The sequence below is a fragment of the Nomascus leucogenys genome, chromosome 23 (assembly GCF_006542625.1).
Source record: "Nomascus leucogenys isolate Asia chromosome 23, Asia_NLE_v1, whole genome shotgun sequence".
Taxonomy (NCBI): domain Eukaryota; kingdom Metazoa; phylum Chordata; class Mammalia; order Primates; family Hylobatidae; genus Nomascus; species Nomascus leucogenys.
The window spans coordinates 33,819,311-33,841,140 of NC_044403.1; the positions used below are offsets into that span (position 1 = coordinate 33,819,311).

The window sequence follows — 21,830 nt, forward strand, 5'->3', positions numbered from 1 at the left end:
GGGCTTGGTTTGGCAGCCTCTTTCCTTCACTTGGAACCTGGGCAGCCAGGTGAGCTGGTGGCTCTCAGCTGCCCTCCATGAGGTTGGGGCACCCCGATGCCCAGGCCTGCCTTGCCCTCTGCTCTTCTGGCACCAGGCTGGGCAGTGCAGACAGTGCAGCCCTGCAGCCTTCAGGACATCTTGTTCCCAGGCCCTGCAATCCACCAAGCTGGATAGATGGGGGCCCCCTTTGGTGGTAGCAGGAGGTCAGGGGTAACCCCAGGGCCCTGCTGCTGCCTTACCTTGCTGGGATGACTGCTTGATTAAAGACCCCAACACTGGACCAGGCCCTGGTGTTCCCAGACCTGCCGCTATGGCGCAACAAGGCAGGTGTTTGAGGAGGCCCTGCACGGGGTCCCAGGACTGCACCGGGGGCCTCATCAGCAACCTGCTGCACTGTGGTGGTGTGAGGGGAGGGTGGGCCACCTTGGTATCCTCCCTCTATCCCACTGGGGGCTGGTGGGCCCTGAGGTGGAGGCATCTCCTTGGGCCCTGCTGAGGATGGCAGTAGTGGGTCAGCTCCTGGTTGGGGGACCTGTGTGGGGCCGACTCCTCCATCCCACATAGGCTTCTGTGCCTCTCCCCATCAGTTGGCCAATGGAGCTCCAGAACAAGCTGTTGCTGCCAGATAAAGCAGCAAAGGCTGCTCCACTGCCCACCCCAGGCCCCCTTCCCTTCCTCCAACAGGCTGAGTGGAGAACCCTAAAACCACGGGACAGGCTCCCGTTGCCTGTGCCTACATAGGAGGGTGCTGACTCTGGCAGGAAGACAGCGTGCCTGCCCCGCATCACCTGTCCCTGAGTGCAAACACCTTGGGAAGGGGGTTCCTGGTGGTCCTCTGACAACCAGAGACCTCCAGGGCCAAGCTGCCCACTCCTGGTCCCTCAATAAAGAACTGCGAGCAAATGCTTGTCCTGTGGAGTTGGGCAGGCATGGGGCTAGCTGCAAGCATCCGTCTTCCCCTAGGAGGCCACTGCAGCCTGGCCCTTCTGTGCCCTGGGCCCCTCCTCAATGCACCACCACCAACCACACCACCCTGGGACAGAGGAAACACATGGGAGGCCACAGCATAGAGCCTGTCTGTTTATAGATCTCTGCCTGTCTCGTCCGTCCATCCACCTGTGTGTATATATCTGTATATCTCTATTGAGTGGGGAACGGGACAGTTGTGTAAAAATCCAAAATACAATTCTGACTGTGAACAACCTGTAGGGTCAGTCCAGGTGTGGCTGTGAAGCCCCAACCAAACCACAGGACACGGGGTTGGGGGAAGGCAGACTGGCAGGCCGGGGTGACCCTCCTGACCAGAGGTGCTGCCCAGACCCGAGCCCGTTTGTCCTACTGGGGCTATGGCGGCCGACCCACCAGTGTCCAAGACCATGAGGCTGCCCTGCCTCCCCAAGACCAGCCCTGCACTGGGGCTGGGGGCGGGCAGGCCATGGCTGGCCCAGCTCCTCCAGGGCCTCTAGGAGACAGTGGGGTCCTTGGCTTTGGGAGGCTCCGAGCCTGTCAGCAGGGAGATGGTGGGGTCCTCTGCGAAGCCGTCCCCTTCGGAGAAGTAGGAGCCCTCTCCCAGCTCAAACAGCACCGGCAGGTCGTTGCTCCCGGTGTCCACCGAGCCGGGGTCCAGCAGGAACAGCGGCTGTGCTGTGTAGTGCACCAGCTGCTTCCCTGCGGGGGTGGGGGTGTCAAGGCGGTGGGGGGTCGGGGGCAGAGATGGGGCTGGTGGGACTTGGCTCACCTGAATCCGGGCTGCTGTTCTCTGCCTCGGGAGGCCTGGGGGGCTCCTGGGGAGACAGGAGCTCTTGGATCTGTGGGGTGGAGATGGTATTGTGAGCGTTCCTGCTGGTCTCGTTTCCCCTCACCCCCCACCCGCCTACGCACACTGGCCAGGCTGCTGTCAAGGTCAGGCAGGCTCATGTCGGGCACGGTCACCGAGGGGCTGAACAGCTGCGGAGGAGGGAGGGAAGTCAGAACAGCACCCAGGGGGCGGGGTGGGGTGGGGCGGGGGGCGGGGCTCGACTCACGTCCAGCAGGGCACTGGTGTCCACGCTGAAGCCGTGGCTGCTCAGCATGGTCTGCAGGTTGTCCAGGTTGGAGTCCATAGCATCCAAGTGGTCACTGAGCTCATTCCTGGCCCGGAATAACGGGGTAGCTGAACCAGTGCCCCAGGCCCCACACCCCAATGCCCTCCTGTGGGAGAAGGGCTCCCCTTGACTGTATCCCCCAGGCTGTACCCCCGTGTACGCCTGCACAGGCTGGAGGGGGCAGCGCATTCGAGGACGGCCTGGAAGGCGGTGGAGGCTCTGTGCCCCGCAGGGGTGCGGCTGGGCCCATGCTGGGCATCCCTTCGCCATGAGGGCCTGGAGGCCTTTGTGGCAGTGGACCCAGGAGACAAGGGGCATATTCAGCTCTAGCACAAGGATCAGGGATTTCAGTTTTCAGGGTTGGTGAGGTTTCCTGTTGCACTGGGAAAACGGCTGGGGCTGTGCTCAGTGTGTGGGTGGCTCAATCCTTGCCCTGTTGCTGCTGTGGGGATGAGACCCACGGTCTGGTGGCTGTGACCAAGAAAGCCCTAGGCCACGGGGCACACCTGGGCCATGGGACAGGGCCAGCCTGGATCCTGCCAGCACCAGTGGCCAGACCAGGGAGGCCCATCCCTGTCATCCCTGTCACAGGCAACGACCACAGGCCCATGGCCAGGGGAGCCATGATGACACTGAGCCCCCGCCACAGAGGGGTCCCGGCTGCTGCCGCCCAAGCCCGATGCTCATGCCCGGCCAGGCTGGGTCTGGTCCACGGCTGTGTGGGAGGGCCCGAGCTCTGGCAGGGCCCTCCTCCCTCCCCAGTGGGGTCAGCGCTAACCCTGGCTGGACTCGGCCATGCGGAGAGGAAGAGGGGCAGGGGAAGAGGTGGGCGACCCTAGACATCAGTGAAGTGCAAGCCAAACTGCAAGATACAAAAATAAGAGCCCCCACTGCAGGCGGGGGCTGGGCCCTGCTCATCTCCTGCCATATGTCTGGGCAGCATGACCTGCCAGGACCCGTGGACTGTGGCAAGGGTGGCTGAGAGCAGGGCCCAGCAGCCTGTCCGGACACGCCCTTGGCTTCTGTGGTGTTTGGGACCGTGGGGTGATCTGGCTGGCACCTGTCTCCCTCCCCAGCCCCGAGCTCCGAGGTTGGGGGTAGGGTCCTGCCTTGCCAGCTGCCCTGCTCAGTCCACTGGGACAGTCTGAGCTGAAGCCCAGGGCTGTGCTTCCAGGGGCTGTGGGTGGGGCGGCACTCACTTGTCCAGGCAGGCTACGCTGAGGCACTTTTCAGGGGTGGAGGTGGGCGGGGGTGAGGGAGGCCGGCCCTCGGTGTCCGTGTGGCCCCTGGCGTCCGTGAGGGCTGTGGCGGAGGTGGGGGCAGGTTCACTCTCCCGCAGGATGGAGTCAATGAGGGCAGTCGGGGACAAGAGGGTGTCCACGGAAGATGGGCGCCCGGGACTCGCCTCCTCTACCCGGGGGCTCTGAGGCGGGCTGGGGGGCTCCTCCTTGACACGCACCAGGGGGCTGCTGGACAGGGGCCTGGACACGAGAGGGGCCACGTTAGCTGGTGTCTTGGCCAGCCCCACCTCATCCCCAACTCTGCCCTGGGCCCACAGGGGCTCGCCTCGTTGGGGGACAGGATGGCTGGGGTGATGCGGCCCCCACCTCTCGTCTATGCTCCCGCCGGGGGAGGCCACGGGGCTGGCAGGAGCCAGCTCGGTGATGTCGGAGATGATGGGTCCAGAGCTGGCCACAGCATCGGGGGCATAGAGGCTGGAGCTGCTGTAGGCCGGGGAGGGGGCCTGCAATCAAAGGCAGGAGGTCCATGCAGCGCCGGCAGGGGCAACCCACCCCGCTGCCACCTGCATGCCTGGGCAGGTGCCCTGTCTCCGGCACTCACCGAGTAGGGGCCCGAGCCGTGGACGTGCTCCAGGGAGAACTGCCGGCCGTACTTGGGCATGGAATGTGCTGAGCCACTGTCGTTCAGCATCAGGGGGCTGCGGGGAAGGGTGCAGGTCAGCCACCACCCCCCACCTCGGGGTACCCGGGGCACAGCTGACAGAGGAAGGGAATGGCCCTGGGCCCCAGGTGGTGGATGCAGGTGTCCCCAAAACCTCACATCTTTCTCTTCACCCCCAGGATCCGGTTTGACTGCACCAGTGAGATCAGGAACTGAATGAGCTGTGGGGAGAGAGGACACAGTCACCCCGGCCCTTGTGGGGCCCCCGCCGGCCCTCTGGCCCTGCCCCCACCTTGTTGACGACTTTCTGTTGCTGGGCATGCTTCTGCCGAAGGCTGGCCACCTCCCGCCACAGAGCCTCATTCTCACTGCAACAGACCAGGCTGGGTCAGTGGGGCCCAATCCCATGAGCCCCAGGGCTGAGGGAGCCCCACAGACCCTCCCTGTCCCCCAGGCAGGAGCAGGGGTAAGTGTGACCATGTCTGGCCTGGCCCACCCCAAGATGAGAACTTTTGTGTGGAAGGACTGGTGGCCAGGGCCAGGGCTTGCTGGTCCCACTGCCCCTCCCTGCCGGGGACACCTGGCGTCAGGTAGGGTGTTGGGGATGGATCCATGCCAGCCAGGTGCACCTGGATCCTGGCATCCAACCTGGCCAACACCTGGAGGGCTGCCTTGGACACAGGCCAGGAGCAGACCCTTGGGCCGCCCTTCCAAGGCCTGAGAAGCCAGGTTGAGGGAGGGTGGTTCTTCAGGCTGCGACACTGGCTGTCCCGTGTCCTGTAGGTGCTCAGGGCCCTCGCCAGGCCTGAAGTGGCTCAGAGGTGGCCCCACGGGGTGGGGAAGAGCTGACCCAGCCAGGTGAGCGGGGCCATGAGCGCGCTCCTGCTGCTCTGGGAGGCTGGGCCCTGTCAAGCCTGTGAGTCTTCCTGGTAGGCCAGGTCCACGTGGCTGGACTCCAGGAATCACAAAGCCGGTGGCTCCTGCTGGACCCCATGCAGGAGAGTCTGAGGCCAAGGCCTCCTCCATGACGTGGGGGTCAAGAGCGCCTGCTGCACAGAGCCGAGGATGCCGTACTGGCATTGGGGTTCCCGCGTGCCTGGAGCCCCAAAGTGGACGTGAGACCTAAGCTGGCCTTCCGAGGTGGGCTTGCCTCAGTTTCTCAGGTGCCACTGTGTGTTAGGCCCCTGCTAAGGTTTCCCCAGAGCCGCAGGGTCCTGGTGAGGAGGGGATGGGGGGCTAGCTCCATGGGCCCAGGCAAGTGTAGGGCAGAGGTTCCAGGAAGGGCCTAAGATGGGTCTGACCCCAGGCCCGAGGTAGGTGGGATGGGTCTGCTGTGCCGGGCTTGTCCTCAAAAGTAGGCTGGTGGGTCCCGTCAAGCTCGGAGCCAGGCAGAAGCCGATGGCCCAGAGGGCGCTGGGGATGTGCAGAGCAGGGGACCCTCCCAACCCCCTTCTGCACGTGGAAAACGGCTGGCCCCAGAGCTGTCGCAGCAGCCACGGGAGGCGGGGCTGGGGCAGAGGCCCAGGGTATATCTGCGTGGAGTGGGAGGGTGGACCTGCCCCCACAGCACCCGGGGCCTCCTCGTGGGCGCCAGGACCCGCTGCGGCCCACAGTGCTGGTGTGGGACCTACTGCTTCATGGCCAGGAGCTTGGAGTCCATGCACTCCTGCTTCCCCTTCATCAGCTGCACGTCCGTCAGCAGCTTGGTGACGCTGTCCTGGCGGATCTTTATGTCTTCACTCTTCAGGGTGGACACCTGGATTCCCGAGAGGGACAGGAGTCACTGGAGCAGCCTAGGAGCTTGGCAGGCTCAGGCTTGTCCACTGCAGCCAGGTCCCTCAGGAAGAGGCAGGCTGGGGTGGGAGCTCTCAGGGCGGGGCAGGCGGGGAGAGCTGTGGCAGGTGAGACCGGGCCAGGGTGCGGGGCCAGCACTCACACTGGTCACTTTCCTCTTGATATTCTCAAGGAGCTGCTCCTGGCCACGCAGGAAGCATGGGTGCTGGAACTCCGTGTCGTCTCTCTCTGGCTTGACCAGGCCGCCCTGCTCGATGTGGACCACTTTCCGGAAGCCATCTGCATGTGACAGGGAAGGGGGAGGCTCTGCCTCAGGGGGGGACCAGAACCCTTAAAGAGCGGCCACTGCTCCAGGAGGCTGCGGCGGGGCTTGGCCACGGTTCAGAGCCCATGCCTGGGTGGCCGGGTGGCCTTGGTCTAAGGGAGACCCTGTGTCCCCACAGGGCTCTCCGTGCCCGACACACGTGGAGTACAGCTCTGGTTTCACGGTTCTTCCCTGGGGACCCCAGGTTCATACCCACAAGGACCCTCCCTTGGCCAGCACAGGAGGCCCCGTCCTTCATCCACAGGGTCCTCCTGCTGGGGTCCCGCCGTCTGCAGGTCTGCCTCCCGCACCCCCGCGCTGCCTGGAGGCAGCACTCACACATGTTGAGCTGCCGCACGAAGCTGGCCATGTTGTTGTGCTTGAAGTACTTGGGCAGCACCTCCTTGGCAAACTGGCCCTGGTCGAACACGTGGAAGCTGTTCCCGCTCTGAAAGGGAGACACATGGGTGGGTCACGCGTGGCGGTGAGGGGCAGTGTGCCCAAGCCACCCCTTCCCCGGGCCGCCCCTTCTGGAACGCAGGCAGTGCACGTTCCACCTGATGGGGCTGGGGCCGTGGGAGGCCCAGGGGGCTGGCGGGAGGCGAGTTCGTTCCTGGGACCACCTGCCACACGGGCCTCATCTGTGCAGCTGACCTGCGTCCTCACTGTGAGGCCCAGGACTGGGCGGTGGGCAGATGCGGGGCCTTCCTCACAGTCGGGAAGCCCCTCCCCAGGGGTTCCAGAGAAGGCCACGTTTCCACCCACACAGCTCCTGTTTAAGCAGGACATTTCCCTCAGGAACAGCGAAGGAAATGGAGCCCTAATTTCATTACTCCCGAGGAAAACACAGTTGCATTCAGAAATCCAAATCCATTCTTGTTTTGTGACATGAGACAGGAAACAGAGACAAGCACTGCATATACTCTTTCTCTTCCATTTCTCTCCTGAGCTCAGGCCCAGAGCTATCAGGAGGAGCTGGCGAGGGAGGCATCCCTGTTGGCCGTGGCCGTGGTGGCTCAGAGGGGGCATCAAAGGCTTAGGGGACAGCGAGAAACCGACACGGCGGGGAAGGGGGGCCTGAAGCAAGGCCAGAGAGAGGTGAGGGGTGTCGGCATAGGAAGGGTCGGCTGACCCAGTGAAGAAACTGGTGAAGGGCAGTGGGGCAGGTTTCTCCCTGCCAGGGAAGGGAGCTGCAGATGCAAACAGGGAAAAAGCCAGAAAGACCCCTGTGGTGTGGCACTAGAAGTGGAGAACCGCTTTCCAGCATAGAGAGATGTGAAATACACAGGGATGTGCGTGTGTCAGGGAGGGAAACAGTCATGGAAAGGACCCCAAGGCAGCAGGAGAGAGACGGAAAAAAGCGCCAAGCCAACTTTCCAGAACTCTGAAAATTAACCAAAGAATTACAGTAGCATGGGGAGCATTTATTCAAGAAAAACAGCTGAATCTTAGTAAGAACAGTGGGCTTTGTGAACTTTTTTTTTTTTTCTGAGACAAGGTCTTGCTCTGTCGCCCAGGCTGGAGTGCACCGGCACCAACGTGGCTCACTGCAGCCTCCGCCTCTGAGTTCAAGCGATTCTCGTGCCTCAGCCTCCTGAGTTCAAGCGATTCTCCTGCCTCAGCCTCCCGAGTAGCTGACTACAGGTGCCACCAGGCCCGGCTAATTTCTGTATTTTTAGTAGAGACGGGGTTTCACCATGTTGCCCAGGCTGGTCTTGAATTCTTGACCTCAAGTGATCCGCCCACCTTGGCCTCCTGCAGTGCTGGGATTACAGGTGTGAGCCACTGTGCCCGGCCAGGCTTTGTGGCATTTTACATGCCCTATTCCCACTCCCTCTGCAGCCTTAAAAACCAACAGCTGCAGTCCCCGTGGGAACCAGCATCCTGGCAGCCGCTGCGGAGTGGGCCAGGGCTTGGGCTCCTCCAGGGCCCCATTCCCAGAGGACTGTCAGCATCTGACCTAACAGTCCACTCCCAAGGCTGTCTCTGATTTGACTTGAAGCTCTCCTGAATAAAAAAGCTGTTTGCCGAGGTGTGCTTGTTGAAATCTTTGGAGGTGATTTTTGAACGCTGTGGCTGCCTGAGGCAGTGCCTGGCAGCTAGGGAGAAGGAGGCGCCACTAGGGGCTCTGAAAAGCTCTAAGATATTCCAGGACATCTCGCAGCCGTGTACACGGGTGAGCTGTGCCCATGTTCAGGAAAGACCTGAGCCAGCCCCGAGCTCTCACTTCTGGCTGACCTTGAGGCTCTGCGTAAGCAGGAAGTCAGGCATACAGTTGGGTTGTCCACTGCCTGGCCGAGTGCTAAAGGCGTCACCAACACACACGCAGCCCCCAGAAAAGACGGGAGACTCACTGGCTCCAGGCATTCAAGAACTTTTCTGCCCCATCACCACCTACCTCAGTTAACTGAACAGAGACTGCAGTGGCCATAAACAAGAAAGAACACAACCTTTACAGAATTAGTGCTGAAAAACTACCTGACAGACAACCACAACAAACAGCAGCAATGACAAATCCTGGGGAGGTGGGGGAGTCCGAGCTCCAGAGCTGCCACTCTCAACCAATGAGAGTTCCAGTTTTCCAGCCGGCTGCGCTGGCTCACGCCTGTGGTCCCAGCACGTTGGGAGGCCGAGGCAGGTGGGTTGCTTGAGCTCGGGAGTTGGTGACTGGCCTGGGCAACATGGCAAAACCCCGTCTCTAGAAAAAATACAAAAATTAAATGGGCGTGGTGGCGCACACCTATCATCCCAGCTACTCAGCAGGCTGAGGACGGAGGATCCCTTGAGCTCCAGAGGTGAAGGGTGCAGTGAGCTGTGATTGACCTACTGTGCTCCAGCCTGGGTAACAGACTCAAAAACAAACAAACAAACAAAAAACTCTAGTTAAAAAAAAAAAATAGAGATATGCAAAGAAACAAGAAGCTAGGGCCCATACCCCATACACAGGAAAAAAAAAACCAAAGCAACCAATAGAAACTGTCTCCAAAGAAGCCAAAACATTGGACATGGGACTTACGAGGCAAAGATTTTAAGTCAATCATTTCAAATATGTTCAAACAACTAAAGGAAACCACATCTGAAGAACTAAAGTATGAGAATGACATCTTATCAGAGAGTATCAATAAAGAGACAAAAATTGTAAAGAAGCACGAAATCAAAATTATGGAGCTGAAGAGTATAATAACTCAGATTAAAAGTTAACCAGAGGGGCTGGGCGTGGTGGCTCACGCCTGTAATCCCAGCCCTTTGGGAGGCCAAGGCGGGTGAATCACCTGAGGTCAGGAGTTGGAGACCAACCTGACCAACATGGAGAAACCCCGTCTCTACTAAAAATACAAAATTAGCCAGGCGTGGTGGCCCATGCCTATACTGTAATCCCAGCTACTCAGGAGGCTGAGGCAGGAGAATTGTTTGAACCCAGGAGGCGGAGGTTGCGGTGAGCTGAGATCGTGCCATTGCACTGGGCAACAGAGCGAGACTCTGTCTCAAAAAAAAAAAAAAAAAAAAAAAAAGTTGACCAGAGGGGCTTAAGAGCAGATCTGACTAGGAGAAGAAGGAGTCAGCAAACATGAAGATAGGTCAATTGGGGTGGTCCAGTCGGAGAAAAAAAGAAAAAAGAAGGAATAAGAAGGAGAGAAGCCAGCCAGGTGCAGTGGCTCACGCCTGTAATCTCAGCACTTTGGGAGGCCAAGGTGGACGGATCACGAGGTCAAGAGATCGAGACCATCCTGGCCAACATGGTCAAACCCCACCTCTACTAAAAATACAAAAAAAATTAGTTGGGTGTGGTGGCATGTGCCTGTAATCCCAGCTACTTGGGAGGCTGGGGCAAGAGAATCGCTTGAACCCTGGAGGCAGAGGTTGCAGTGAAGCCGAGATTGCACCACTGCACTCCAGCCCAGCGACAGAAAGAGACTCTTGTCTCGAAAAAATAAAAACAAAAACAAAAATGAGCAGAGCCTCAGAGACCTGTGAGACACCACAAAAAGTGTAACACAGCCGGGCATGGTGGTTCACACCTGTAATACCAGCATTTTGGGAGGCTGTGCCAGGCAGATCACCTGAGGTTAGGAATTCGAGACCAGCCTGGCCAACATGGGGAAACCCTGTCTCTACTAAAAATATAAAAATTAGCCAGGCGTGGTGGCGTGTGCATGTAGTCCCAGCTACTTGGGAGGCTGAGGCAAGAGAATCGCTTGAACCCGGGAGATGGAGGTTGCAGTGAGCCGAGATCACCCCACTGCACTCCAGCCTGGGGGACACAGTGAGACTCTGTCTCAAAAAAAAAAAAAAAAAAAGTATTAAAATGCCTGGTGTGGTGGCTCATGCCTGTAATCCCAACACTTTGGGAGGCTGAGGTGGGTGGATCATTTGAGGTCAGCAGTTTCAGACCAGCCTGGCCAGCATGGTGAAACCCTGCGTCTACTAAAAATGGAAAAATTAGCTGGGTGTGGTGGCTCATGCCTGTAATCCCAGCTACTTGGGAGGTTGAGGCAAGAGAATTGCTTGAACTTGGGAGGTGGAAGTTGTAGTGAGTGCAGATCGTGCCACTGCCCTCTAGCCTGGGCGACAGAGCGAGACTCAATCTCCAAAAAAACAAAAACAAAAACAAACCAAAACAAATAAAATAAAAGCATTAAAATAAAAGATCCTGCCACTCAATCTTTGTATATTGGCCGGGTGTAGTGACTCATGCCTGTAATCCCAGCACTTTGGGAGGCCAAGGCGGGAGGATCCCTTGAGCCCAGGAGTTGGAGACCAGCCTGGGCAACATAGCGAGACCCCATCTCTACAAAACATAAAAATTCAATATCCGGCAAAACTATGCTTTGAAAATGGAGAGATTTCCACTTCTGGAACAGCAACGTGAGGAGCTTCGTGGAAGTACTTCCTGTGAAACAAGCAAAGCTTAAACCATTTAAAGTCTCAAAACTGTCCTAAAGGCATGTAACAGATAAACACGGAGTAAAATCTACTGACACCTGGTATGAACATCGAGCCTGGTGGCATCTGAACCTCAGCCTCCTCTTTCCCTCTCACCCCAGCTCGCTGTGATGGGTGCTACACTCAGGGAGAGGGGAGCAGGAAGATGGGGACCCTTCTCCCCTCAATTCCCAAATACAGTTTCCTGGATCTCACGGGCTGGGCAGACCACCAGAGTTTCACATCCTCACCGACTCCAAGTGAAAGGGACTAAGTTCCTGCTGCACCTGGCCAAGAAGCCAGGGGCTCCCTTCCTCCACCTTGCCCACGCCTCAGAGAGGAGACGCCACCCCCACCACAGCAGGCTGAGGACACCCAGGTCTCTGATCACCCTCCCCGCAGCTCCCACCTAATTAAAGCATTTTCTTTTTTTTTTTTTTTTTAAGATGGAGTCTTGCTCTGCAGCCCAGGCTGGAGTACAGTGGCGTGATCTCCGCTCACTGCAAGCTCCGCCTCCCAGGTTCATGCCATTCTCCTGCCTCAGCCTCCTGAGTAGCTGGGACTACAGGTGCCCGCCACCACGCCCAGCTAATTTTTTGTATTTTTAGCAGAGAGGGGGTTGCACCATGTTAGCCAGGATGGTCTCGATCTCGTGATCCGTCCGCCTCGGCCTCCCAAAGTGCTGGGATTACAGGCATGAGCCACCGCGCCCGGCCTAAAGCATTTTCAAAACCACAATTTTTTTTTTTGATATAGAGTCTCGCTTTGTCACCCAGGCTGGAATGCAGTAGTGCCATCTCGGCTCACTGCAACCTCCACCTCCTGGGTTCAAGCGAGTCTCCTGCCTCAGCTTCCTGGGTAGCTGGGATTACAGGCATGTGCCACCACGCCCGGCTAATTTTATATTTTTAGTAGAGACAGGCTTTTCACCAGGTTGGTCAGGCTGGTCTTGAACTCCTGACCATAAGTGATCCACCCACCTTGGCTTCCCAAAGTGCTGGGATTACAGGCATGAGCCACTGTGTCTGGCCTTAAAAACCACAAGTTTTAAATACAATTCAGGCTTTCTAGGTTAAAACAGTAGGGTAGAGCACCCATGCTGGGAACGCCAGGCCAAGATGATCAGAGGCTGCCGTCTTGCCCAGTGCCCAGAGGGGTGGTGCAGACAATCAGCCTAGGGAGAGGCCGTCCATAAGGAAAGAGCTCTGAAACTCCCCGAGGAAACTCATTTTATTTGAAAGTTCGGCCCAAGATTGCTCTTAGAAACAATAGCTCCTCTGAATTAACGAGAAACAAGTGGAACCACAGGCTTGTTCACCTGCAAAGGGAAAGCTATGAAGAGCCCTCTGGGGCCAGAACAACCCTGACTGACCTCAGACACTACCACCGCTCAAAAACCCCACTAAACACGCCTGCAACAATAATCCAGATAGCGAGACCCCCATCTATACCAAAAAAATGATAAAAGAGATGAAATCATACAGGACCCCAGTGGAAACTCTGGAGTAGAATAACCAAAGCGGAACTGCTGGCCGTGTGGTAAACGCTGAATTTCACATGCAACTCCCAAGCTGCTTTCCAAAGTGGATGTGGCATTTGTGTTCTCAGCAGCACGGGTGAGTTCCAGGGGCTCCGCGCCCTCCTCAGCACCTGGCTGTTCTAGTCACTGTCACTGAGGTTTTCGTGTGCATTTCTCTGACAACTAATGATGCTGAGCATCTGTTCAAGTGCTTATTTGCTATTTGTCTATCTTTTTTTGATGTATCTGTTCAAATTTTCTGCCTTTTTCAATATATGTTTTTTCGAGACAGAGTCTTGCTTTGTCACCCAGGCTGGAGTGCAGCGGCGCCATCTGGGCTCACTGCAACCTCGACCTCCTGGGATCAAGAGATCCTCCTACCTCAGCCTCCCAAGTAGCTGGGACCGCAGGAGCCCACCACCACACCGGGCTCATTTTTTTTTGTAGAGATGGGTCTCCCTATGTTGCCCAGGCTGGTCTCGAACTCCTGAGTGGAAGCAATCTACCCGCGTTGACCTCCCAAAGTGTTGGGATTACAGGTGTCAGCTACCATGCTCAGCCACTTGCCTTTTATTTATTTATTATTTTTAGACGGAGTCTTGCTGTGTCGCCCAGGCTAGAGTGCAATGGCGCAATCTCGGCTCACTGCAAGCTCCGCCTCCCGGGTTCCTGCGATTCTCCTGCCTCAGCCTCCCGTGTAGCTGGGATTACAGGCGCCCGCCACCATATCCAGCTAATTTTTGTATTTTTAGTACAGACAAGGTTTCACCATGTTGGCCAAGCTATGTTGCCCTATCTGGGGGCAATCCTTCCACCTTAGCCTCTGAGTAGCTGGCACCACAGGCGCCACCGCTGTGCATGGCTCTTCTGAATGCTTTTTATTTTTTTTGAGATGGAGTCTGGCTCTGTCCCCCAGGCTGGAGTGCAGTGGCATGATCTCAGCTCACTGTAAGCTCCGCCTCCCGGGTTCACGCCATTCTCCTGCCTCAGCCTCCCGAGTAGCTGGGACTACAGGCGCCCATCGCCACACATGGCTAATTTTTTGTAGTAGAGACAGGGTTTCACCATATTGGCCAGGCTGGTCTTGAACTCCTGACCTCAGATGATCCTCCTGCTCGGCCTCCCAAAGTGCTGGGATTACAGGTGTGAGCCACTTCGCCTGGCTTCTGTCTTCCTCTCAAGAGTGCTGTGTGTACTCCGTGCTAGCAGGCAGTGGTGTTTCCAGGGTTTGCCTTGTACTTGTTTCCGCGGCATGTGGAGTAGCCTTTCCTCTCCAGCTTATTCTGCGCCACTTCCAAGCTGTGGTCCCTCTAAGGTCTCATGAACGCTCCGTGTATTTAAAGTGGCTTCTATACTCTGGCTGGTGGGAACTGAAATAACCACGGCCCTGTGTGAGTCCTGCTAATCTGTCCCCTTACACTTACTCTTCCCCTTCAAGTTGCTCTTGGTCCAGCTCCACGAGGTTTCACGGTGCACCAGCAAATCGGATCCAACCCGAGATGCAAGTGGGCTCATGCGCAGAGTGCCGGAGCTCTGGTTTGGGCATAACTCCTTCCTTTCTGGCACCCCACAGATTCTACTGCCTCAGCTTCCCCAGAGTCTGGGTTTGTTGGGTTGTCTGCACATGAGTCTACAAACTGCCTCCACACAGAAAGCCTGGACAATTTTGTGGCTTACCTCAGTCCTCACCAGTTTTCGTTTTCTCTTCTCTTCTTTTTTTGAGACAGTTTGTCGCTCTGTGGCTGGAGCGCAGTGGCTCAATCTCAGCTCACTGAAACCTCTGTATCCCGGGTTCAAGGGATTCTCCTGCCTCAGCCTCCCAACAGCTGGGATTACAGGCGCCCGCCACCACGCCCGGCTAATTTTTTTTTTTTTTTTTTGTATTTTTAGTAGAGATGGGGTTTCACCATATTGGTCACGCTGGTCTCAAACTCCTGACCTCAGGTGATCCAACCACCTCGGCCTCCCAAAGTGCTGGGATTACAGCCGTGAGCCACCGTGCCCAGCTCTAGTTTTCTAATGTCTGAACATTGTTCAGTGGTTTCTTATGCCTTAAGGGTTAAATCCAAGTTGAACATGTCAGGCAACCCCTACCTTAGGGGCCACTATGAATTTCACAGGGTCTGCTGGTGAACCCATCAGAGAACCCAGTGTCTCATCTTCCTGCCTCAGTGGAACAAGGTTCCTCCGCTGCTGACCACAGGCACCTCTTGGAGGAGTCACAGGTCATAACTGGATATCACGAAAACCTGCCACTGGAAATGGGAGGCCCCTGGCTGATGCGAGATGCCACACGCTGAGAAGTGTAGATGTCAGCAAACCCCGCAGCTTGCAGTAAACTTGGAGCCTGTGGCCTCATTTTCCGCAGCACTGTGAAGGACCTGAAATGTGTGTGAGATCCTGCCTGTAGGGACACCTTACATAGAAAGCGTCTGTGTCTCTGAGTATCTTCTCAAAGGGCTCCCTGGCCCAAAACGTGAACAGTGCCGTATTCTACAAGGTGGCCCCATAGCCCAGGCCACAAGCCTCTCGTTCCAGCCTCCTGCCAAGTCAAAGGTGTATCTGCTGACGGGTGCTCTGGGCTCCTGGACTCGGCCGGCCGGCTGTTCCCTCTCTGGGTCCCGGGAGTGTGGGCTTTAGGAGCAGCGGGAGCGCGTGTGTGAGTAGCTGCAGCCCACGTGTGGGGAGCGGGGGCCACCAGGGTCAGGGCATGGAAGCAGTGAGGCAGGCAGGAAGCACGAGCAGGTGCAGAGAGAGTGGCTTACTTTGTGGCCCCGTTCCCTGGTCTGGTTCTGTCCACATCTGAGCCACCTGCACCTTTCTCATAAACACTCTTCTTAGTTCTGCTCCAGAGGAGCTTCCAGCATGTTCTCGCCACACAAGGACCAAGAGCAGCACAATCGCCCTCATCTCTTGTCACATCTCGTCACTGGCTGCCGTGCACAAGTGTGGTGGCTACCGCTGCTCACCGTGGCCCACAGGGTCACAGGGAAGAGGCTCAGGCAGCAGCAGCCAGTGCTGCCAGGTGCCTTGAGACATCTGGGACCACCTCCTTTCCTTAGACAGCCTCCCCTCCACCTGCCAGACCTTGAGGAGACCCTGGAGCCAACGGCCCTCGATATACCCGATGGGAGCTGCTTGCTTCCTCCGGGAAGGCACTGTGAGCCCCACCGACCCCTCTCCAGCTCTCCCTGCACACAGGCTGACTCCTCCAAAACTGAGAGACTTCCAGGGCCAGGCTGTCCATCCCTGGTCCCTCAATAAAGGACTGAGCAAACACCAGCCTGTGGGGTTGGGTGGGCACAGGGCACTGGAGGCATCGCCCTCCCGCCAGGAGGCCACTGCAGCCCAGCCCTTCTGTGCCCCGGGCCCCTCCTCACCGCACCCCCCCCCCCACACACACACACCATCTGGGGCAGAGGAAACACAGAAGGCTACAGCACAGAGCCTTTTAAATTTTTTTTTATTTACTTTTTCAGACAGGGTCTTGCTCTGTCGCCCAGGCTGGAGTGCTGTGGCTTGATCTCAGTTCACTGCAGCCTCCACCTCTGGGGCTGAAGTGATTCTTGTGCCTCAGCCTCCCAAGCAGCTGGGGTTACTGGTTGTGCCACCAAGCATGGCTAATTTTTGTATTTTTAGTAGAGACGAGGTTTTGCCATATTGGCCAGGTTGGTCTTAAACTCCTGGCCTCATGTGATCTGCCCCCCTCGGCCTCCCAAAGTGCTGGGATTACAGGCGTGAGCCATCGCACCCAGCCCCAGCTGTGTGCCTTCTTATGGCCACACCGGGAGGCACTCTGGTCCGGGCACACATGAGGCCCTCCAGACCCTGCAGCACTTCTCACAGCTGCTGCTGTGGGGCCTCCAGCATCTTGGGCCAAATACCAGATCTTCCAGGGTGGGGCCAGTGGGCCTGCTGGGTCTTGGCGGCTCTCAGAACCAGGGAAGCAGGGGTGGCCCTACCTGCCGCGGGAGCTCTGGACACGATCTGTGGCCAGGGTCTGAGTGACTGAGCATGGCCAGGTCGGCTCTGCTTCTGTTAACTCCTCGTGTGCTTATGAGTGGACGCCCTGGCCCCTGCCTCACTGCAGGGACCACTCTGCTCCCAACTGTCCACCCAGAGACCTTCCACAGCGGCCATCTGACCACTGGCTTTCAATGGGCCTCTCTCCCGGGATAGGCCGAGGGCCTTGGTGACCTCCAGCTCACTCAGTCTCAGGGAGCCCCAAGGTTTCAGCACATCCTTCTAGAGTCTTTCCTGCTGCCAAAGAGAAGGGAGCTGCACCCATGAGGCTGGGGCCAGGTGAAGACAGAGAAGCGTCCAGGAGCCCACATCTAAGGAGGCCCCTACTCTCAGTGCCATCCAAATGCAGGGTGGGTCTTAAAAAGGAATGCCTCAGGGCCAGGTGCGGTGGTTCAAGCCTGTAATCCCAGCACTTCGGGAGGCTGAGGTGGGAGGATGGCTTGAACCCACGAGTTCCAGACTAGCTTGGGCAATACGGCAAGACCCTGTCTCTACTAAAACCTTTAAAAAAAAATAAAAAAGCCAGGTCTGGTGGTGCAAGCCTGTAGTCCCAGTGACTCAGCTGAGGTGACTGGATCACTTGAATCTGGGAGGCAGAGGCTGCAGTGAGCTGCAATCATAGCCCTGCACACCAGCCTGGGCAACAGAGCGAGACCTTGTCTAAAAAAAAAAAAAAAAAAAAAGTGCTTCCTTAAATTTTGCACCCAGGTGCCCCCTCTGGCCTCACCCTGATCCTGAGGCCTCTGTCTACCTGGGTTCATTCTAACCTGCGCGACCATCATTCTAGCATTTGTCTGGCACAGGTCATGTGGCTGTGCCTTGTTCTCAGGCTCCTCAGCCAGCTGGGTGGCTGCTGGGGCTGGGACGCCAGAGCCAGGCCTCAGCCTGGAGTCCACAGCTGCCCAGGGCAGCCACAGTTAGCCCTGCAGGGCAGGGGGAAGTACAGCTAGGCCAGTCTCTTTTTAGAACACGATCAGCTTTGAAAACATTTTCTACTCTTGCTTATCAAATATATGTTCACTTTTTTAGCCGGGCACAGTGGCTCACGTCTGTAATCCCAGCACTTTGGGAGGCTGAGGCAGGCAGATCACTAGGTCAGGAGTTCTAGACCAGCCTGACCAATGTGGTGAAACCCCATCTCTACTAAAAATACAAATAAAAAATTAGCTGGGTGTGGTGGTGGGTGCCTGTAATCCCAGCTACTCAGGAGGCTGAGGCAGGAGAATCATTTGAACCCGGGAGGCAGAGGCTACAGTGAGCTGAGATCGTGTCATTGCACTCCAACCTGGGTGACAGAGTGAGGCTCCATCTCAAAAAAACAAAAACAAAACTGTAATCTCACCATCTCAGATGTCAAGATTACTTTTCATACTTCCTTATTTTGTTAATAAAGATGGGACAAAATCATAGCTTGTAAAAAACTGAGATGATGGTGAACCCAGTTCTGAGCCTTCACTTTGTTTGTTTGATTCTCCATGCTGTCCAATTCTCTGAAGAGGCTGCTGCCCTCCTGAGTCAGCTGCAGCCCAGCAGGGCCGTAGAAGAGCCTCCGCTGGTGGACAGAGGAGCTGCTGCATGCAGACGAGGAAGCTGGGCTGAGGGCCGGCACCAGGGCATGGGGCAGGGAGGCTGCGGGTCCCAGGTCTCACGGGTCTCAGTTCTGTAGAGCTGCCTGTCAGTCCAGGTGTTCAGTCCCCCAACCCCGTCTTTGGGTCTCAGTGGTACTGGATCCAGGTGTACCTTTGGGATAAGCTGTTGAGAAGCTGGCTGAGGGAGGACCACCCACATCCACGCCCATGCTCTTGTGTGGATCCCCCAGGATCATAACCTTGTGGCTGACACATTTCCTCTCCAAGGCTGTGCTGTCCTCCACAACTTGCTGGGTCCCCTCAAGGCCCTTGCCTGTGTGGGTGGGGTGCTCATGGGAATGAGGGTCTGGGGGGTGGGAAATCAAACACCACAGGGATGGGGCAGCTGCCATAGTGCCCACCAATGGGGTCTCCTGGGCAGTGACCCGGCTTTCTGCCTCCAGTGGCTGCAGTGGGAGTCCCGACCTCAGGCCAAGGAGGGGACGTATAATGGTTGTCCAGACCTGGTCCCATTCCTGGCCAGGCTCAGTAAAGTTACTGGCCAGTTTCTGGGCCTCGGTCTCCCCCAGGTTATTCAGCCTTGAGAGTTAGTCACCATGCCTGTGATTCTGCCTCATCTTCTTGTGTCAAACAGGGAGGGTTTTTCTTGGCAGAACGGTGGTATGACTCTGAGCCAGAAGGAGACTCTCCCAGAAAAGGCAGCAGAGAGCAAGGGCACCAGGGCCTTCTCAAGGCCTCCGAGAGCCAGCTGGGCCTGGGCAGTAGATTTGTGGGAGGGTCCCCTGTTGGGACTCTGCCGACAGGGAGTCCTCAGGGCTTGTGTGAGTGCTCTCAAAGCCACAGGATGGGATGATCACCTCCTTTCTCCAGGCCAGGCAGCCAGCGCCAGAAAGCTCTGCAGCCCCCTGCACAGCCTGGAGAAGGGCTTCCTTCCAGTTTCAAGTCAGTGTGGCTGTCTCATTGCCATGCTCACCCCCAGTGCTACGTCCTGCACCAACCATTGCCACTTCATACCGACCAGGTGGAACCAAACACTTACATTCCAGTCGGCTCCCCATCCCTCCCCAGGGAGAACAGATCCACAGGTGGTGCACCTGTGAGTGGAGTGGAGGCTGGCCACGGGCCTCATCACACCTGCCTCCCTTGCTCAAAAGCCCTGCCCAGAACATGCCTCGATCCCAAAAAAGAGTACACTGGGCCCTAACCCACACGCCTCATAATCTTTAAGCAGAAACAGCAAGCAGATTACGGGACAGGACAGATCGTGCTAGTCGGATTAAGCTTAGAATATCCCAGATAATCTCGGGTGCCCCTCCCCCAATGGGGGAGTTATTCCCCTTAACTTCTGAGGGTTAAGGGGAATAAGGAAAAGAAGGAAGGGCTGGGTGCAATGGCTCACACCAGTAATCCCAGCACTTTGGGAGGCCAAGGCGGGTGGATAACTTGAGGTCAGGAGTTCCAGACCAGCCTGTCCAATGTGGTGAAACCCCGTCTCTACTAAAAATACAACAATTAGCTGGGTGTGGCAGCACGCACCTGTAGTCCCTGCTACTCGGGAGGCTGAGGCAGGAGAATTGCTTGAACCCGGGAGGTGGAGGTCGCAGTGAGCCGAGATCGCACCACTGCACTCCAACCTGGGCGACAGAGCAAGACTCTGTCTCAAAAAAAAAAAAAAAAAAAAAAAAAAAAAAGAAAGAAAAAAAAGAAAAAGAAAAAGAAAGACGGATAAAAGAAGACAGAAACATGGGAGTATTTCCTTTGCACGAGAATCCAAGGTCCAGAATGAAGAGATGGTGAAATGAAGCCAGCCTCCAGGAAGGTGCACGGCGCCTTAATGGGACCTGGGGATGGGAAGGCCAACACAGAGGTGTCAGCAGGACAAACACAAAGTGTTTTTAACAAGAGCAAAGATTTCCAGTCTTCTCTTTATTCCCAAACACTCTGTAGGTAAAGCAGAGCCTCAGTAAATCCAAGAAGCAGAAAACCTGGCCTCTTGCCTGGGGCAGCTTCAGTTCAGACTTTTCTTCATTCCTAACAGCATAAAGAGGCTGTGCAAATGGGAGGCACTCAGCAGAGCCTGAAGAACTCTGGGGTCTTAGCTCCTGGGAGGCCACACATGCTTGGTGGCACCCTGCCTGTCACGGTCCCTCCAAAAGCTCCCAATGATCAGTGGCCTTTCTTTTTTCTTTTTCTTTTTTTCTTAGACAGGGTCTCACTGTTTGCCAGGCTGCAGTGGCGGGATCTCGGTTCAGTGCAACCTCTGCCTCCCAGGTTCAGGGGGTCCTCCTATCTCAGCCTCCCAAGTAGCTAGGACCACAGGCAAGCACCACCACGCCTGGCTAATTTTTTGTATTTTTAGTAGAATTGGGGTTTTGCCATATTGTCCGGGCTGGTCTCGAATTCCTGGCCTCAAGTGATCCACCCGCCTCCGCCTCCCAAAGTGCTGGGATTACAGGCAAGAGTCACCCCGCTCGGCCAGTGTGGCCCTTCTTCAGGCCATCACTTGCCAGCCACAGGCTGTGGCTCTGCCCCTCACCGGACACGACGTCACAGCCGGGATGTGAACAGCAGATTCTGATCTCCAACTCCAGACAATCACTGATTTACTTCTGCAAACCGGAGCTGTCCGGTCTTGCAGGGTCGGACCATGTAAACAAGCCTGCTGCCAGGCAACTGAAGACACGAATAAAGACGTCCCAAAAGGAATGAAAAACAAATCTCCTCTTGGGAAACCCAGATTTGGGATTCGGAAACGGGCTTGAGATCAACCTGAAGCTTTAGACGTCTTACTTTCTGTTTCCACTGCCTTTCCTGTTCCACTACAGCAACGCCCTCCGCTTCACGTGCCAAGTCCTGACTTTCTCCGAATAGTTGCCGACCCAGCACCCCGTAGGCCGTCCCCTGGGGACGCCGATGTCCTCTGGGGCACAGCGTCCGCTGGCGAAGTCGGGTGCTTGCCCTAAGCGCGGACACTTCCGCAACCGCCCAACAGTTAGCAGAAGCTCAATACAAGAGACGCCCCATTCTCCCCATCCCAGGGAAACTTCGCTGGGGCAGGGGTTGAACCGAGTGTGGGTCTCGTAGCCGCTTTCCCAACTTAAGGCTCTGGGTCTGAGAAGGCTCGGGACCCGCCGCCCTTCTCTGGCGGGGGCAGGGCAGGCTCACCGCGCGTAAGCTGAGGTGCGGCAGGCCCCTCCCCGCAGCCCTCCCGCGCCGTCCGCCGCGGCCCTGCTCCCTCCTGGTCCCCACGGGTCCCGCGCCCGCGCGCTGCCCTCACCGGGCTCCAGCAGATGAGCGCGTCGGTGTCCGGGTCGCTCACGAGGGTCCACAGCTTGGTCAGGAAGGCCGGGACGTTGCTGGGCCCCGCCGCGCCGGGGCCCATGGGCAGATCCATCTCGGGCAAGGCGGGAAGAGGCGGAGGGAGCGGCCGCGAAGAGGGGCCGAGGGCCGGGCTAACGCCGTCGCCGCGCCAGCCGTCCGGGCCGCGCCGCCGCCCGCTGCGCACACACAGCCCCGGGGCCCAGCATGGCCGCCGCCATCTTGCAACGGGCGCGCTCCCGCCGCCGCCGCTGCCGCCCTCCCGCGTCACCCCCGGCGCGAGCACGCAGGCCCCGACCCCGCCCCGGTCCCCGGCCCCGCCGCGCGCCTGC

The 21,830-nt window shown here is 57.3% G+C and overlaps 1 protein-coding gene and 1 pseudogene across 3 annotated transcripts; one reads left to right on the top strand and one right to left on the bottom strand.

Annotated features, from left to right (window-relative positions):
- The first annotated feature begins 256 nt into the window (after positions 1-256).
- LOC105739915 lies at positions 257-1,248 on the top strand (annotated as a pseudogene). Its single transcript, XR_004028321.1, has one exon. The product of XR_004028321.1 is annotated as an uncharacterized LOC105739915 (transcript).
- On the bottom strand, positions 1,110-21,768 carry HSF1 (heat shock transcription factor 1). 2 transcript variants are annotated; one of them, XM_030804780.1, is made up of 13 exons: positions 21,458-21,768; positions 6,466-6,574; positions 5,965-6,101; positions 5,660-5,784; positions 4,321-4,396; positions 4,188-4,249; positions 3,969-4,065; positions 3,734-3,870; positions 3,326-3,607; positions 2,067-2,172; positions 1,924-1,989; positions 1,781-1,850; positions 1,110-1,702 (listed from the first exon to the last, which is right to left on the bottom strand). In XM_030804780.1, the coding sequence occupies exons 1-13, from the start codon at positions 21,572-21,574 to the stop codon at positions 1,617-1,619; spliced, it is 1,470 nt and encodes a 489-aa protein (XP_030660640.1). In that variant the 5' UTR covers positions 21,575-21,768; the 3' UTR covers positions 1,110-1,616. The 2 variants fall into 2 exon arrangements, with proteins under 2 accessions (XP_030660640.1, XP_030660639.1); XM_030804779.1 differs by having other exon boundaries at positions 1,110-1,710.
- Positions 21,769-21,830: the final 62 nt, after the last annotated feature.

What these genes read in the sequence shown, in the direction of transcription:
- HSF1 (XM_030804779.1), bottom strand. Translation starts at nt 21,574, where the DNA reads ATGGATCTGCCCATGGGCCCCGGCGCGGCGGGGCCCAGCAACGTCCCG. An exon ending in CTGGGGGTGAAGAGAAAGAT is followed by an intron (nt 4,066 to 4,187) that starts GTGAGGTTTTGG and finishes CCTTCCCCGCAG; the next exon opens with CCCCCTGATGCTGAACGACA. An exon ending in ACGGCTCGGGCCCCTACTCG is followed by an intron (nt 3,871 to 3,968) that starts GTGAGTGCCGGA and finishes CTTTGATTGCAG; the next exon opens with GCCCCCTCCCCGGCCTACAG.